The sequence below is a fragment of the Hippocampus zosterae genome, chromosome 17 (genome assembly GCF_025434085.1).
Source record: "Hippocampus zosterae strain Florida chromosome 17, ASM2543408v3, whole genome shotgun sequence".
NCBI lineage: Eukaryota > Metazoa > Chordata > Actinopteri > Syngnathiformes > Syngnathidae > Hippocampus > Hippocampus zosterae.
This window is the reverse complement of record NC_067467.1, coordinates 16,103,809-16,118,440: the sequence shown is the minus strand read 5'-3', so window position 1 is coordinate 16,118,440 and position 14,632 is coordinate 16,103,809. Positions and strand designations below refer to the sequence as shown.

The window sequence follows — 14,632 nt, the reverse complement described above, 5'->3', positions numbered from 1 at the left end:
GTGATTAGAATTTATGACCTGTGAAAAGTGAGGGAACACTGGAATCTCTTGAGTTTTAGTGGTGCAATTGGTTTTACTCGTGTGTCGAAGCTTTAAATGTGGTTCAATCCTTTCTGGCACCACCAAGTGGACATCACAGCATGCAAGGAAGAGGTTTTCTTGTGCAAAATTTTGATTAGGATTCCATTCATTCTGACATGAAATTGACTTGGAAATGGTGGAGGAAAATGCAGTAAATTGGGTCTGTTTTGTTGAAGGAAATTTAAAAAAGAGAATCTTATTCATTTTTATTCAAAAACAATTTTTTTAACAGTTTTTGGGCTTTTTTTGAGAGAAAGAAAGAGAGAGAGAATCTCAAAATAACCCTCCTGCATGTTGCTCGTCCCAATATTGCAGAGGGTTATCAGGCCATGTATTTTTTTTTTCATTTCAATAATGGAGTCAGCTGTGCAACTGAAATCTAAACGATACCATAATTTGCTGCCTTGAGAGACAAGCGAGCATAATAACCAACAAAATTGGTGCAGTCAAGACTGAGCCCTGTGTGACAACGCTCCGAATGTTAAAAGCATCAGATACATCACCGTCAAATTTGACCATACCGTGCATGTTATTGGGGAAGGAGAAGATGAACAGCTTGCCAGGAAGGCAGAGGAAAGCTTTTAGCTTTAAAGATAAGATAAGATATCTTTTATTTGTCCCACACTGGGGAAATTTACAGCCTCCAGCAGCAAGAATGTGGGTTGAAAGAAGAAAGAAGAAAAAAACAAACACCGTTCAATTAAGTGCAATATAAATACAAAATGGATAAATCGCAGTGCTATTTACAATTGTTTTTCACATCACATCATTTAATTATTATTATTATAAATAATAATAATAATAATATTATTATTTTTTTTATTTTTATTCAGCAGCCTGACAGCAGTCGGTAGGAATGAGCGTTGGTATCGCTTCTTCTTACAGCGCGGGTGTAACAGTCTCTGGCTGAAGGAGCTACCGAGTGCTGTCAGGGCGGGCTGGAAAGGGTGGGAGGGACTGTCCATCATAGCTTTTAGCTTGGTTAGCATCCTTCTGTTGCCCACCTCCTCCAGAGTGTCAAGGGAGCAGCCCAGGACAGAACTGGCCTTCCTGACCAGTCCCTCCAGTCTCTTTCTGTCCCGGGCTGAGATGCTTCCTGACCAGCAGACAATGCCATAATGGATGGCCGAGGCCACCACCAAGTTATAGAAAGTCTTAAGGAGCAACCCCTGAACCCCAAAAGACCTCAGTTTCCTGAGTAGGAAGAGTTCGCTCTGTCCTTTCCTAATCATGGTGTCTTTGTTTGTAGACCAGTCCAGTTTGTTGTTCAGAAGAACACCTAAGTACTTGTAGGAGGTCACCCTCTCTATGTCCATACCATGGATGTTCATCGGTGCTGGTGAGGACTGTTTCCTGCAGAAATCCACAACCGACTCCTTAGTTTTGCTAGGGTTGATCTGGAGGAGATTCTGCTGGCCCCAGTCCACAAAGTCTTTTGTCAGGCCCCTGTACCCCCGATCGTCCCCCTCTGTAATGAGGCCAACAATCGCAGAGTCATTGGAGAACTTCTGAAGGTGGCAGTTTGGAGTGGCGTGTCTGAAGTCCGAGGTGTAGAGGATGAACAGGAATGGAGCCAGAACAGTCCCCTGCGGAGCTCCAGTGCTGCAGAGAAGCCTGTCCGACTCACAGCTCTGCAACCTCACATACTGCGGCCGATTTGTAAAGTAGTCTATGATCGATGCTGTGAAATGGTGGCCCACACCGGCGTTCTGCAGTTTGCCTCCCATTAAGTTGGGCTGGATGGTGTTGAAGGCACTGGAGAAATCAAAGAACATGATTCTCACAGTGCTCCCAGCCTTCTCCAAGTGTGACCGCACTGAGTGGAGGAGGTAGATAATGGCGTCTTCCACGCCGATGCCAGGCTGATAGGCAAACTGCAGCGGGTCCAGTGGGTCATGGTGGGCAAGGACAAGTCTCTCCAGCGTCTTCATCAGGTGAGACGTCAGCGCCACCGGTCTGTAGCTGTTCAGCTCCTTAGGGTGGGGGGTCTTGGGCACTGGGACCAGGCACGAAGTTTTCCACAGCTGTGGAGCTCTGCCCAGCTTCAGGCTCAGGTTGAACATGTGCTGGACAATGTCACACAGCTGGTCAGAGCAGGTCCTGAGGAGTCGGGAACTAATCTTGTCTGGACCTGCTGCCTTCCTCACATTCATCTTCCTCAGTTGGTTCCTCACCTGCTCTGTTGTGACGGACAGGCAGGAACCAGGTCACAGACTGGGTTGATGAGAGCTGGTCGAAAGAGGAGGGGGAGGAGAAGAAGTGCTCAGTGAGAGTGGTTGCAGTTGGTGGTTGGGGGAAGGGACAGACGACTGGTCGAAACGGTTGAAAAAAACGGTTCAGTCCATCTGCCCAGTCCTTGTCCTTCTCAGTCAATGTCTTTGGGCTGTCATGGCCTGAGATTGTTTTCAGGCCCTTCCAGACACTAGTAACATTGCTGGCCTGTAACTGGTCCTCCAATTTCATCCTGTATATCTTCTTCCCCTCCCTGATCTTTCTTCTCAGCCGAATCTGCACGGCCTTCAGCTCCTCTGTTTCTCTACATAAAAGCTCTCTTCTTCTCCTTCAGGAGGGCCTTAATCCATCCAGGGATTAATCCATGGTTTGTTGTTGGAAAAACACCGCACAGTTCTGGTGGGTACGGTGTTCTCCTCACAGAAGTTTATGTAGTCCGTGATGGTGTCAGTCAGTGCATCAATGTCCTCCCCATGAACCTCGCTGAAGAGTTCCCACCTGGTTGTCTCGAAGCAGTCCCGCAGAGCATCTTCAGCTTCCGTTGACCATTTCCTGACCATTCTGGTCACAGTTGGCTGCCTATGCACCAGGGGTTTGTACACAGGCTCGAGAAATACCAAGTTGTGGTCTGCTCTTCCAAGATGGGGGAGGGGTTTATATGCCTCCTTGGTATTGGCATAAAACAAGTCCAAAATTTTATTGTCTCTAGTGGCACAGGTTACATATTGCGTGAAGGTTGAAAAGGAGGACAACAGAGAGACATGGTTGAAGTCCCCAGAGATGATCAGCAGGGCGTTGGGGCACTGTGTTTGCAGCCTGCTCACGACAGTCATCAGGGCATCACACGCTGCGTCTCCATTAGCCGACGGGGGGGATGTACACTGTCACAGCTATGACGTGTGAGAATTCCCTCGGGAGATAATGGGGCCTGAGGCTAATGGCTAGCAGCTCAATGTCCCGGCTGCAGAGTTTGTCTTCGATCGTGATATGCCCCGGATTGCACCATTTATCCTTCACAAAAACAGCCAGTCCCCCACCTTTTCTCTTTACACTCCCTTCATTCCTGTCCGCACGTATGAATTTAAAGCCTTCCAACTCGGCATGTGTGTCTGGAGTGATCGCTGTTAGCCACTACTCCGTGAGTAGCATTAGGCTAGCCTCGTGGTACGCCCTTTGATGTCGCGTTAGCGCCGCCAGCTCATCCATCTTGTTAGGGAGCGATCTTACATTCCCCATGATGACGGACGGGAGGACATATCTGTACTTTCTCCTCCTTGTGCGACGTTCCTTCCCGGCTCGACACTCTCGTGTCCTCCTCTTCAACTCGCGTGGGTTATCCGGTTTGTCAGCGGCCAGTAGCCCGCTGTTAGCCCGCCATGCTAACAGCTGGTCCTTACTGTAAACAATGGAGTTGCGTGTGCTATCGGGATCTCTGTTCACAGGATACGTAAAAAGATTAAAGCAATAAAGGAGATGAGCAGAAATGAAGCTGCCCCTACCCCCCCGAACACCCCCAAACTCAAACAGGGATATGCGCTGCTGGAGAGGCAGCCACTCAGGGGGCGCCATCATTTAAAAAAGTGCAGAGAAGTCTTTTTTTTTTTTCTTCTTCTAAAAATTCTCTTTTTAGGGAGTTGTTGCAATTACTCCCTTTGTTCTTGTATATGGTTGTAATGACAGTCTCTCTCTTGTGGAACAGCTCCCTCCTCCGAGCACTTGCACAGGAGTTGGCGGAGAGACCTGAACTGCTGCTCCCTGCCACAATGAAAAACCTCAGCTGCGATGCCAACCTTACCTGGTGCTTTTCCCAAGGACATGCCTTTGGTGGCATTAGAAAATTCTCAATTGGTGGCAGTGACATCCAGTTCAGGAATCACAGACAGGCTGTCAATCTTGTCAAGGGCTTTTGTTTAGGCAAGGTTTTCATCGCCATACAGCTCTGAGCACATTTAGTGTATGGGTCCCAAAAAATGTATTAAAATGTTTGAACAGGGTTTCAAAATGGGGACCAGACTGCCGAGGGAGCTACCTCTATGGATTTTCTTTTTGAAGTTGACTCACTTAGCCATGGGATATTCTAAGCCACCCGCAAGGCAGTGGATGCTATCCGACGCACAACTGGGACCCTCAGCAGTCATTCCCATCCCGGTTAGAAGCTAGTTGGTGTTCAAGGGGTTATTCCATGTTTCCCCCAGGCCTCTCTATTCCAGAGGAGAGGCTCACAATCAGATCAATTTACCGTATTTTCACGACTATAAGGCGCCATTAAAAGTCTTAGATTTTCTCCAAAATGGACAGGACGCCTTATGGTGCGGAGCGTCCTTTATATGCGCTGAGTTCCAAAATCTGACTGACAGCCGACACGCTGTTTATACAGTATAGAGAAAAGGCGGAAGTGACTGTGGCCAGGCATGCGGGAGAGAAGTCGGCCAATCAGGGAAGGGTGGGCGTGTATATATACATATGTGGAGAGGGAGAGAGAGAGAGAGAGAGAGAAAGAGGGAGAGAGAGGACAGGCAAGCTAGTGCGCCAATGGTGAAGGGTGGGCGTGTAAGTGGACGCCTCAAGCCAGTACCAACACTTGTATAGAGTGTGGCAATGTGCAGTGTTGCAAAACAACTCCGGTTTTGGTTTCTAAGAACCTCTGAAAATAAATTCGACAAAAAGACACGCATACGAAGCTCATTTCAAACTTAAAGCCACCGGTTATGCTTTTGGCATGCGTGCCCATCTCACAGCAGCGGTGAAAAAACAAGTCAAGCAAATGAACTCTGAGCTTGCCGTTATTCCCGGAGGCTTGACTAAAAAACTCCAACCGCTGGACATTGGCATCAACCGGGCGTTCAAAGTAAAGTTGCAAACGGCATGGGAACAATGGATGATCGGTGGCAAACACAACTTTACAAAGAGTGAGAGGCAGCGCTTGGCGAGTTACGCAACAACGAGAGGGAACGCAGCGTTTTTGATGGATTACGGTACTTGCACAATTGTTCAATTCTTTCTACACACACACGCGCTGCCACCATGTTTCGCTCTGTTCTTTACTTTCAAATGTGGGAAAGCTTCACACGAGAGAAATGTTGACTTTGCTGTTGCTACTCCTTCTTTCCGCTCGGCAATGCGTAGCAACTCACACTAGCATGTGATGCGTTCAATGACAACTGAGATGTGCAGTCTTCTGCTTCTGATACAGAGGATGAGGACTTTGATGGATTTCTGGGTGATGATTGATCGAAAAATGTGAGAAGATTGTACGATGGCTAAATAAAATACACCCGAACTCAGTTCTGCTTTCGTTGCCTTTTTAAAAACGTGTTTTTAGCTTATCTGTATGTCTTGGCATGCTACCGTATGCTTCAAGCTAACGTGTTAGAGTGCGCGCATGCATGCCGTATGTTTAAGCTGCCGTATGTTTTACCACTGTAAAACTGCGGCCATTCGTACGATGCGTCCTGTGTGTGTAAAATACAGAAATGTCACGCATTAATGAGACTGCGGCCATTAGTACGATGCGTCGAATAGTCGTGAAAATACGGTAATGTATAATCCAGGACATAAAGGATAGGCTCCCCCGAAAATGCATCAGTACTTGAATTTGCTCATACTAAACAATAAGCAGTAACTCATCTGGCTCTCCTGTGGATCTTTATTATAAATCTAAACCAGAATAACACATGTTTTTGTCTTCTTGGGTCTTGCAGACATCAGTGAAGATGTTGGTCCTGCATGGCATTACCCAGAGCAACCTGGCGTGAAAGAGGAAGAGGAGGATGAAAAGGTCCCTCAATTAGAAGAAGAGGAGCAGAAAACCCCTTATCTTAAAAAAGAGGAAGGAGAGACCCATGATATTAAAGAGGAAAAGCAGGAGAGTGAAATCAGCAAAATGCACGCAACGGGTATGATTTTGAAGAGTGAAGATGAAGGTCAAAGTGAAGCTCGCAAAGCAGTGGTGCCTCTAAGCAGCAATTCCAGTCAACAAATGTCTACAGAAGGTGATGCAGACGGCTGTGAAGGATCACAAGCACACAGCCTCCTCCCACCAATATCTGACAGTGATGCTGAAAATGATGATAATTTTCCTGTCAATGAACCTGAAGGTGATATGACATATTACACGGACAACAAAGACTGGAAATGTTCTCAGTGTGGGAAAACGTTTACTTTTAAGAGCCGTTTGAAACAACACATGACAACACACACCGGAGAGAAGCCTTTTGCCTGCTCAGTTTGTGGTCAAAGATTCTCACAAACGCGTAACTTAAAAAGACACATCAAAACCCACACTGGCGAAAAACCTTTTGTTTGCTCAGTTTGTGGCCAAAGATTCTCTCAGAAGGCAACCATAAAACGTCACGCCAGAACCCACACTGGGGAGAAACCTTTTGTCTGTTCAGTTTGTGGCCAAAGATTCACTTTGAAGGCAAGCTTAACTTCACACACAAGAATACACACTGGAGAGAAACCTTTTGCCTGTTCACTTTGTAGTCAAAGGTTCTCTCGGAACGTCACCTTAAAAAGGCATTCAAGGACACACACTGGTGAAAAACCTTTTGCCTGCACAGTTTGTAGTCAAAGGTTCACTCAGAAGGGAAACTTAAACATTCACACATATATACACTTGGAAGAGAAACTCTTTGCCTGTTCTGTTTGTGGTCAAAAATTCTCTTGCAAGGGATACTTAATAAGTCACGCAAGAACCCACTCCGGTGATAAACCTTTTGCCTGCTCAGTTTGTGATAAAAGATTCTCTCAAAGAAGTAATTTGACTCAACACACAAGAACGATGCACAGCAGCGAGAAACCTTTTGCCTGCTCAGTGTGTGGAGACAGATTCTCTCAGAAGATTATGGTCAACAGACACCGGTGTCGTGGGACCTCATTTATGAAAGATTGTGTTGGATTCTGACAAAAATGTACATGTGCACAAAAGCTGAAAATTACAAATAAAAAAATATTGGACCTATCAAACTGTGCATTCGTACACACTCAGGGAGGATATTTTCCCTTAATGAGTCACAAAACGTGGGAACAAGCACATGGATTCGGACCGGGGGAAAAAATGTTGAACACAAACGTTTTTTCAAACAAAATATATGGCTCGAAACGTTGTGTTTTTGCAGAACGAATGTTTCGTGTTTCCCCACTGTTTGTGTGTGTTTGTGTGAAAAAACAACAAAACCCACTAAAAATCCATTGTAAAATCCCTCATAGAAATGTATAAACAGTAAATCACACAATTAAAATATTTCAAATTCCCATCTCCCACCAAATATTACTTTAACATTTGTGTTTGAAGTCAAGTATAAACAACTCAATCAATACATTTATGTACAATTTACATTAAATTGACATTTAAAATAACAGCAGTTATATATATTAGAATTTCCCTGTCATGCATATAGCATCTTTTTTTGGGAATTTGATTTGACTCTGGTTGGAGCAAATCATATCTGTTAGTGTAAATGTTCAATCTTTTATTATTGTGACAATAGCAATACTACAGAAAAATTAACTGCCACATCTTGTCAAAAGGCAACAGTTACAGCATTTGACAGTAATTTTTTTGAGGGATTTGCCCATTTCCAACATCTCCCACAATGCATTGCAGGCAGGCATTAAAGGGAGGCAAGCATTGTTTTTTACTGACTGTCATGTTCACTCATCATTGTGTGTTTGAGATGGTGACCAATCGTGACCAAAATTCATATGCACATTTCTACTCTTGTCATGGAAATATAAAAATGATTTACACAATATTTGGAAATTATTGACATTAAATCCGAGCTCCGGTGAGCAAAAACCGCTATCACCGCCACAAAATAAAAAAATATATTGTGCTGATTATTTATTTATTTATTTTTACAGGTTGAACTGGACAACAGTGCATATGCATTTTGGTGGTGACTGGTTGTCATTTTCATACATTTAGCAACGCTAAAGTTTGGTTCGACTTCATACAGTATAGAAAGACAGGCAGGCAGGCAAGCATACATTACATCAGAACATCCTGATCCACACACAATGACACAAACACTTGTTGATCTTCATGCACTGATATCCCTCAATGACACAAGAATTTTGAAGAAGGTGAAACATGATGTTCTGCTATTTGCATGAGTTGCTTTGAGAAATGCATAATGTGTTCTGCTAAATTCCATTTTGATGTTAGAAATGCAGCAAAGCGGCTGAGAAAAACTGCAATAGCTAACTACGATGCGCAGTACCGATTCACAACGGTAGATGTCGGAACCCCTGCATGCACACACAAATGCACACCTCGGGTGGACTACGAGTGGCTTTCATATTAACACAGACACATCGCATGAACATGTTTCTCTCATTCCAAATCAGAAATGACAGTGGCATGTCTATTGTGTGACTACACGTACCTGTAATGTTTCCGAGTTCACCCTCCAACCCCAAAGCATTTTCCTCCAACCTAGCAACTTGATAAAAAACATTTTTTTCAGCAAAAGGGGATGTACTGTCTTTTTGTCATGAAAATATTACGTTTCAATTTTGCATTGTTTGATTTTTACTATTTTTAGCTTGTCAAACATAAATCACAGTAAAGAAAAACTGATTTAAAACACGAGACTGAGTGATAGTGTATGTACGTGGGAAAGGGATTCTGAGAAGGGTGAGAGTGTTGGTGTTAAAGAAAAGGTGGACCATCTGTTTATGCACTGTGGAAAGTTCAAGTTGGAGCGAGGGTGAAATGGAGTGTGAGAACACACTCAGCGTAACAAGTGTCATACGCTCATGTTACAGTAGGTGGCGACATGCACCTATAAACATTGCGTGCAAGGCTCTGATAATTGAAGGACGGAAAAAAACCCCAAAAGGACAAGATACCACGAGGACCAACGTGCTTGAGCATGCATATCTCTCTCTCTCTCTCTCTCTCTCTCTCTCTCTCTCTCTCTCTCTCTCTCTCTCTCTCTCTCGCTCTCTCTCTCGCTCTCTCTCTCTCTCGCTCTCTCTCTCTCTCTCTCTCTCTCTCTCTCTCTCTCTCTCTCTCTATATATATATATATGGGGGAATGTCATACAGTATCTTCAAAACATAATTTCTCCAATGAGCACTGAGTCAACTTTAATCTGACACTAAAATTTGACGTAAAGTACGATACAAATTTACGGTATGCTACTGAACACTTTTTTGTATGCGCGATTTGACTTTGACCCCATGATGCTTACTGTCGTGTATGAAAGTAATACACCCAGAAATAATTTATCAAAGGTCATATTATTGCAATGTTGTTTTTTAATGATCATTATTATGAATGGTTCGTGTAGTTTCAAAATGTCCACAACGAATTTGTCCTAAAGGATTCGCCGTACATTGTCTGCTGGAGCCTAACCGCCGCATGAAAAACGACAACAGGAGCTTCACCAATAATAATAACGATTAAAAGAACGAACCTGTATTCTTGTATTACAACTAAAACGCAAAAGCCTCAACGCAGAACGCCCATTGGTACTTTTGGGACTATCACATCACTCGTTCAAGCATCTGGGCCTCACTTGGCCTGCCTATTTAGCTTAGTTTGGTTGTTACTATCAAAGAGTCGCGTTTCGTCGCTTAGCAGGGATCAGGGATGTGAGCGTTACGTGTCGTAACTGTCGTGTGAAAATGTGTGCAAGAAACACAGTGGAATACGAGAACGAACTTTGTGGTGCAACGACGCTATTTTCAGGAAGACTCAAGTTGGCTCATGCCAAGCAGGTTTGGTCACTTCTCGTTCTTGGACAGGATGTGTACGAGCTACTTTTATATCATTCATTCATCTTCCGAACCGCTTGATCCTCAGTAGGGTCGCGGGGGGTGCTGGAGCCTATCCCAGCTGTCTCCGGGCAGTAGGCGGGGGACACCCTGAATCGGTTGCCAGCCAATCGCAGGGCACACAGAGACGAACAACCATCCACGCTCGCACTCAACCTAGGGACGATTTAGAGCAGGCATGTCCAAAGTCCGGCCCGGGAGCCAAATCCGGCCCGCGGTCGAATTTCATCCGGCCCTCGGCCCCTGTCATAAAATCAGTGCCGTCTGGCCCGCAGGTTGGGCGCAATGGAACACGTGTTGCATTGACTGAGGTCTCGTAGACTGGTGAGTGATGTTTCATAGAGGACTGCTTCCCTCTAGTGGCTAAATGAGTAATAGCATTCACTAAATCAGTAATAGCATTTAGACACTAGAGGGCATCACTCACGAGTTAACAAGACATCACTCTGTGTTTATATTGACTGATATGTCATATTTCAAATGATCCTTGCAGTTGTGGATATGTGTATTGCTTGTTCATTTCCCTGTTGTTCGAGTCAAAGGTTGTGTGACTATTGAAAAGTCATGGTGATACATTTTATGTTTCAAATCAATCAATTTGCACTCAGGAGACTTCTGTTTAAGAAAAAGTCAAGTGAATAAGCAGTTGCATGTGATATACCTGTTTCAAATGAACCAAAATAAATTCTTAAGATTGTTGAAATTAAAATAAAAATGGAAATGTGAAACAGACTGGCTTACTAAAATTTGTTGAACAATATTGTTCAATGTAAAGAATGTCAGCCAAGGTCGGCCCCCCCTGACATTGTACAACATAAAATCTGGCCCCCTTGGCAAAAAGTTTGGACACCCCTGATTTAGAGTGTTCAATCAGCCTGCCACGCATGTTTTTGGAATGTGGGAGGAAACCGGAGTACCCGGAGAAAACCCACGCAGGCGAACATGCAAACTCCACACAGGGAGGCCGGAGCCGGAATCGAACCCGGCACCCCTTGTAGGGTTCCCCCCCCTGCAGCTGCACACCTGTTGGTCATTAGGTAATTAGTTCTATAAAAGGACTCCCGCCCGAACACTCATTGTCGGGTCATTGGTGCTCTTTGCTACTGTCATGTTCGTTTGTTGCTGTTCCTTTGCTGCTGTCATGTTTGTTCTGGGAGTGTTTTGGTTATTGAGAGTTTTTGTTTCAGTCATGGTTTTTGTTTGTTACTTTGGACTTTGTTTTGGATTTAATTTTCTCTGTTTAATTTGTCAAGTACACCCTGCTCCTCCCTCCTGCCTGCTTTCTGGGGTCCACCACCACCTTGCATCGTGACACTACTTAATGTATAATTCATAATTTTCCAGAGAAGAAAAGGGTTCTTGGGTTCTCCAGGGTTCAAAGTACTATTACCAAATGGACGATGGCCATTACGGCCTCCTCGCGCTTCAAAATCAGTTCAATCAAAAACAACCACAAAATATTAAAATAAAAACATTGTCAGATAAAAAAATATGCAGATAGAAATGGAAAGTTCCAATCAAATAATTTCAAGAAATCCGAACAGACATGTGGATTTACAGAAGTGTATATATATATATATATGTTTAAAAACACTTGCAGGATTTATGGAATACAGTTTAGATAATATGACCCATCATGGACAAAATGTATTTAATTTTGGAATAGCCTTGGTCTCTGTTTTAGTCCAGTTTCAATCACACGTTAGTTTATAACTCGTTCGAAACTAGTCAACCACATTTTTTTTGTCAATTTTTATTCAAGTATAAGTCAAGCATTCCAGTCTTTAATTTAGTCCGTGAAAATGTAATTTTATTCGACTAGTTTTGGTTTTCAAAAACTGTCCACCTTTCAGTCAAGTTTTAGTCAGGACAATTGTAGGTTGAAGTTGTTTTTAATTATCTGTGGCATATTATTTTATTTTATTGAGATTAGCTGTTTCTGTTTGTTTTAGTTTACATCTGCCCAGGTAATTTGTGTTTCCTATAGTTGTCTTGCAGCTGCTCAATTAGCTCTTACTTCTGTCCGCTTGAACTAAACTTCTAATCCAACTAACGTATGACGTGAAACGTATCCAGTTAGCACTAATTCAACTTCACTCACAATTATATCAAGTGGATATTCTCACTACATGGTACAAGCTAGTAAATTAGCTAGCATTGATTTGCGGTTGGTTTAACATCATTGTTGGTATCAAAGCTACACAATATATACTTTTTTTGCGGATGATAGCCAAATGGTCGAAAGAAAATGATCCAATGGCCCAGGATTATTACATATAGTAAAAAATATTTTTTAACCAGAATTTCTTACAGCTGTTCTTCAGTTGTTTCTTAATCCCTTATATGAGTTATTGTGTGGATGTCTGAGTACCATATTTTCACAACTATAAGGCGCCATTAAAAGTCTCAAATTTTCTCCATAATGGGCAGGACGCCTTACAATGCGGAGCGTCTATTGCAGGGGTGCCCAAACATTTTGGACCCAAGATCTGTAGCGACGCGAGCACGCACACACGTTCAACCAATCAGCGCTGACGCAAAGGGCATCACACATCAAAGAGCTTTGATCTCTTTGAACAGCTCTGCTAGTTTAGCCACCATGAACAGCTAAGCTAGAAGAGTTGAGATGACACCACGCTCGAGGTCGGACGGACATGCTCTTTCGTAATCTGTATGTTTTTACTTTTTCCCTCTTTTCTATCCAAATATATATTTTTATACCGACAATAGCTGTCCTGTCCACGTCTTTTTTTCTCTCGTCCTACTGGGCCTGTCATCAGGCACCGACAGGTATGGCAGCCTCGGTCACACGCTCCCAAGTGTCATTTTCGTTAGTTTTTGGCGACCCTGAGTGGCTTACTTACACGAGGGAAATGTTGCTGCGCATTGGGGAGTCTACGCTCTGTCTTTTTTCACCAGCACATGAAAATCCACAAGGTTTTTCGGAGCTAATCGCGAGTGGAGCGGCTGCGCTGTACGGAGCATGGAAACGGCGCCGGAGGAGGGGGAAGCGAGCCGGCGTGCTCGTCAAGCTCCGGCAGCGGTGGATTTCGAACCCTGCTCCCATCAATCCATTTTGCTAATCTACGATCTCTCCCAAACAAGATAGATGAACTTCTTCTCCTCACAAAGACCAACAAAACCTTTGCACGTTCTGCTGCGCTCTGCTTCACTGAAACCTGGCTTAGTGACCGCCACCCGGATTCCACGCTACATCTACCCCGCTTCCGCCTTCTCCGAGCCGACCGCGACACGGAGCTATCAGGGAAATCGAAAGGTGGTGGGATTTGCTTCTATATCAACGAAGAATGGTGCACTGATGTCACAAAGCTCGACGCACACTGCAGCCCGGACCTGGAGTCGCTGTCTTTAAACTGCAAGCCATTCTACTCGCCACGTGAGTTCACCTCCTTTTTACTCGTCGGTGTTTACATTGCGCCACAAGCTAACGCTAACACGTTGATACAAACGCTAGCCGAAGTAAAAAACTCGAACTAAAATACCCCGAGTGACCCCCTGATCATTTTGGGCGATTTTAATAGAGCACATCTTAACCGTGAACTTCCCAGATATAAGCAGCACATCGACAGTTTCACCAGAGAAGGCAGCAGTCTAGACCACTGCTATGCAACAATCAAAAATTCATACCGATCGGTCGCCCGTGCAGCATTGGGTCTTTCTGACCACAATTTAATCCACTTAATACCTACATGCAGACAGAAACTCAAATGTGCTAAACCGGTTGTTAAGACTGTGAAAAAATGGAAAGATGAAGCAAAGCTAGCTTTACAAGAATGCTTAGACTGCACTGATTGGGGCGTCTATGAAACTTCAACAGGCACACTGGATGAATACACAGACACTGTAACATCATACATCAGTTTCTGTCAGGACATGTGTGTGCCAACAAAGTCCTTCTGCTCCTTCAACAATAACAAGCCATGGTTTACTACCAAACTCAGGCAACTCAGGAAAGCGAAAGAGGCCGCATTTAGAAGTGGAGATCGGGCACTGTACAAACACGCCCGAAACCAATTGACAAAGGAAATTGACATCGCTAAGAGAAGCTATGCAGAGAGGCTGAAAAAACTGTTCTCTGCTAAGGACTCTGCATCTGTATGGAATGGCCTGAAAGCCATCACTAACTATAGAATGCCATCCCCCTAAACAATGAACAATATGGGTCTTGCTAATGAACTAAACATGTTTTTCTGCCGATTTGAAAAGGACACCCCCATTTCCGACACACACCCACCTCTACCAGAAACTACTCTATCTAACCCCCCCCCCCCCCCCCCCCCACCCTCTTCTTCTCCACTACAGATCCACGAACAGGACGTGAGACGGCTCTTCAAGCAGCAGATCAAGAAAGCTGCGGGGCCCGACAAAGTGTCTCCCTCCTGCCTGAAAGTCTACGCTGACCAGCTAGCTCCGGTCTTCACACAAATCTTCAACAGATCCCTGGAGCTGTGTGAGGTCCCATCCTGCTTCAAACAGTCTACCATCATCCCAGTTCTCAAGAAATTGGCAACAT

At 44.2% G+C, this 14,632-nt stretch overlaps 1 protein-coding gene and 1 long non-coding RNA gene across 4 annotated transcripts in view; one reads left to right on the top strand and one right to left on the bottom strand.

Moving 5' to 3' along the window:
• LOC127590228 (oocyte zinc finger protein XlCOF6.1-like) overlaps positions 1-14,632 on the top strand; it is a 35,321-nt gene that overhangs the window by 7,542 nt on the left and 13,147 nt on the right. Inside the window, exon 2 of one of the 3 annotated variants that reach the window (XM_052049735.1) lies at positions 6,015-7,517. The exons of 1 other annotated variant lie outside the window; for it this stretch is intronic. In XM_052049735.1, coding sequence (XP_051905695.1) covers positions 6,015-7,219 — 1,205 coding nt within the window. In that variant the 3' untranslated portion in view covers positions 7,220-7,517. Of the gene's footprint in view, positions 1-6,014; positions 7,518-9,044; positions 10,042-14,632 lie in introns of those variants that run through there. One more of the 3 variants, XR_007959565.1, reaches the window with a different exon arrangement.
• On the bottom strand, positions 7,404-8,709 carry LOC127590290 (uncharacterized). Its single transcript, XR_007959575.1, has 3 exons — positions 8,576-8,709; positions 7,590-7,743; positions 7,404-7,495 (listed from the first exon to the last, which is right to left on the bottom strand). It is a non-coding gene; the product is annotated as an uncharacterized LOC127590290 (long non-coding RNA).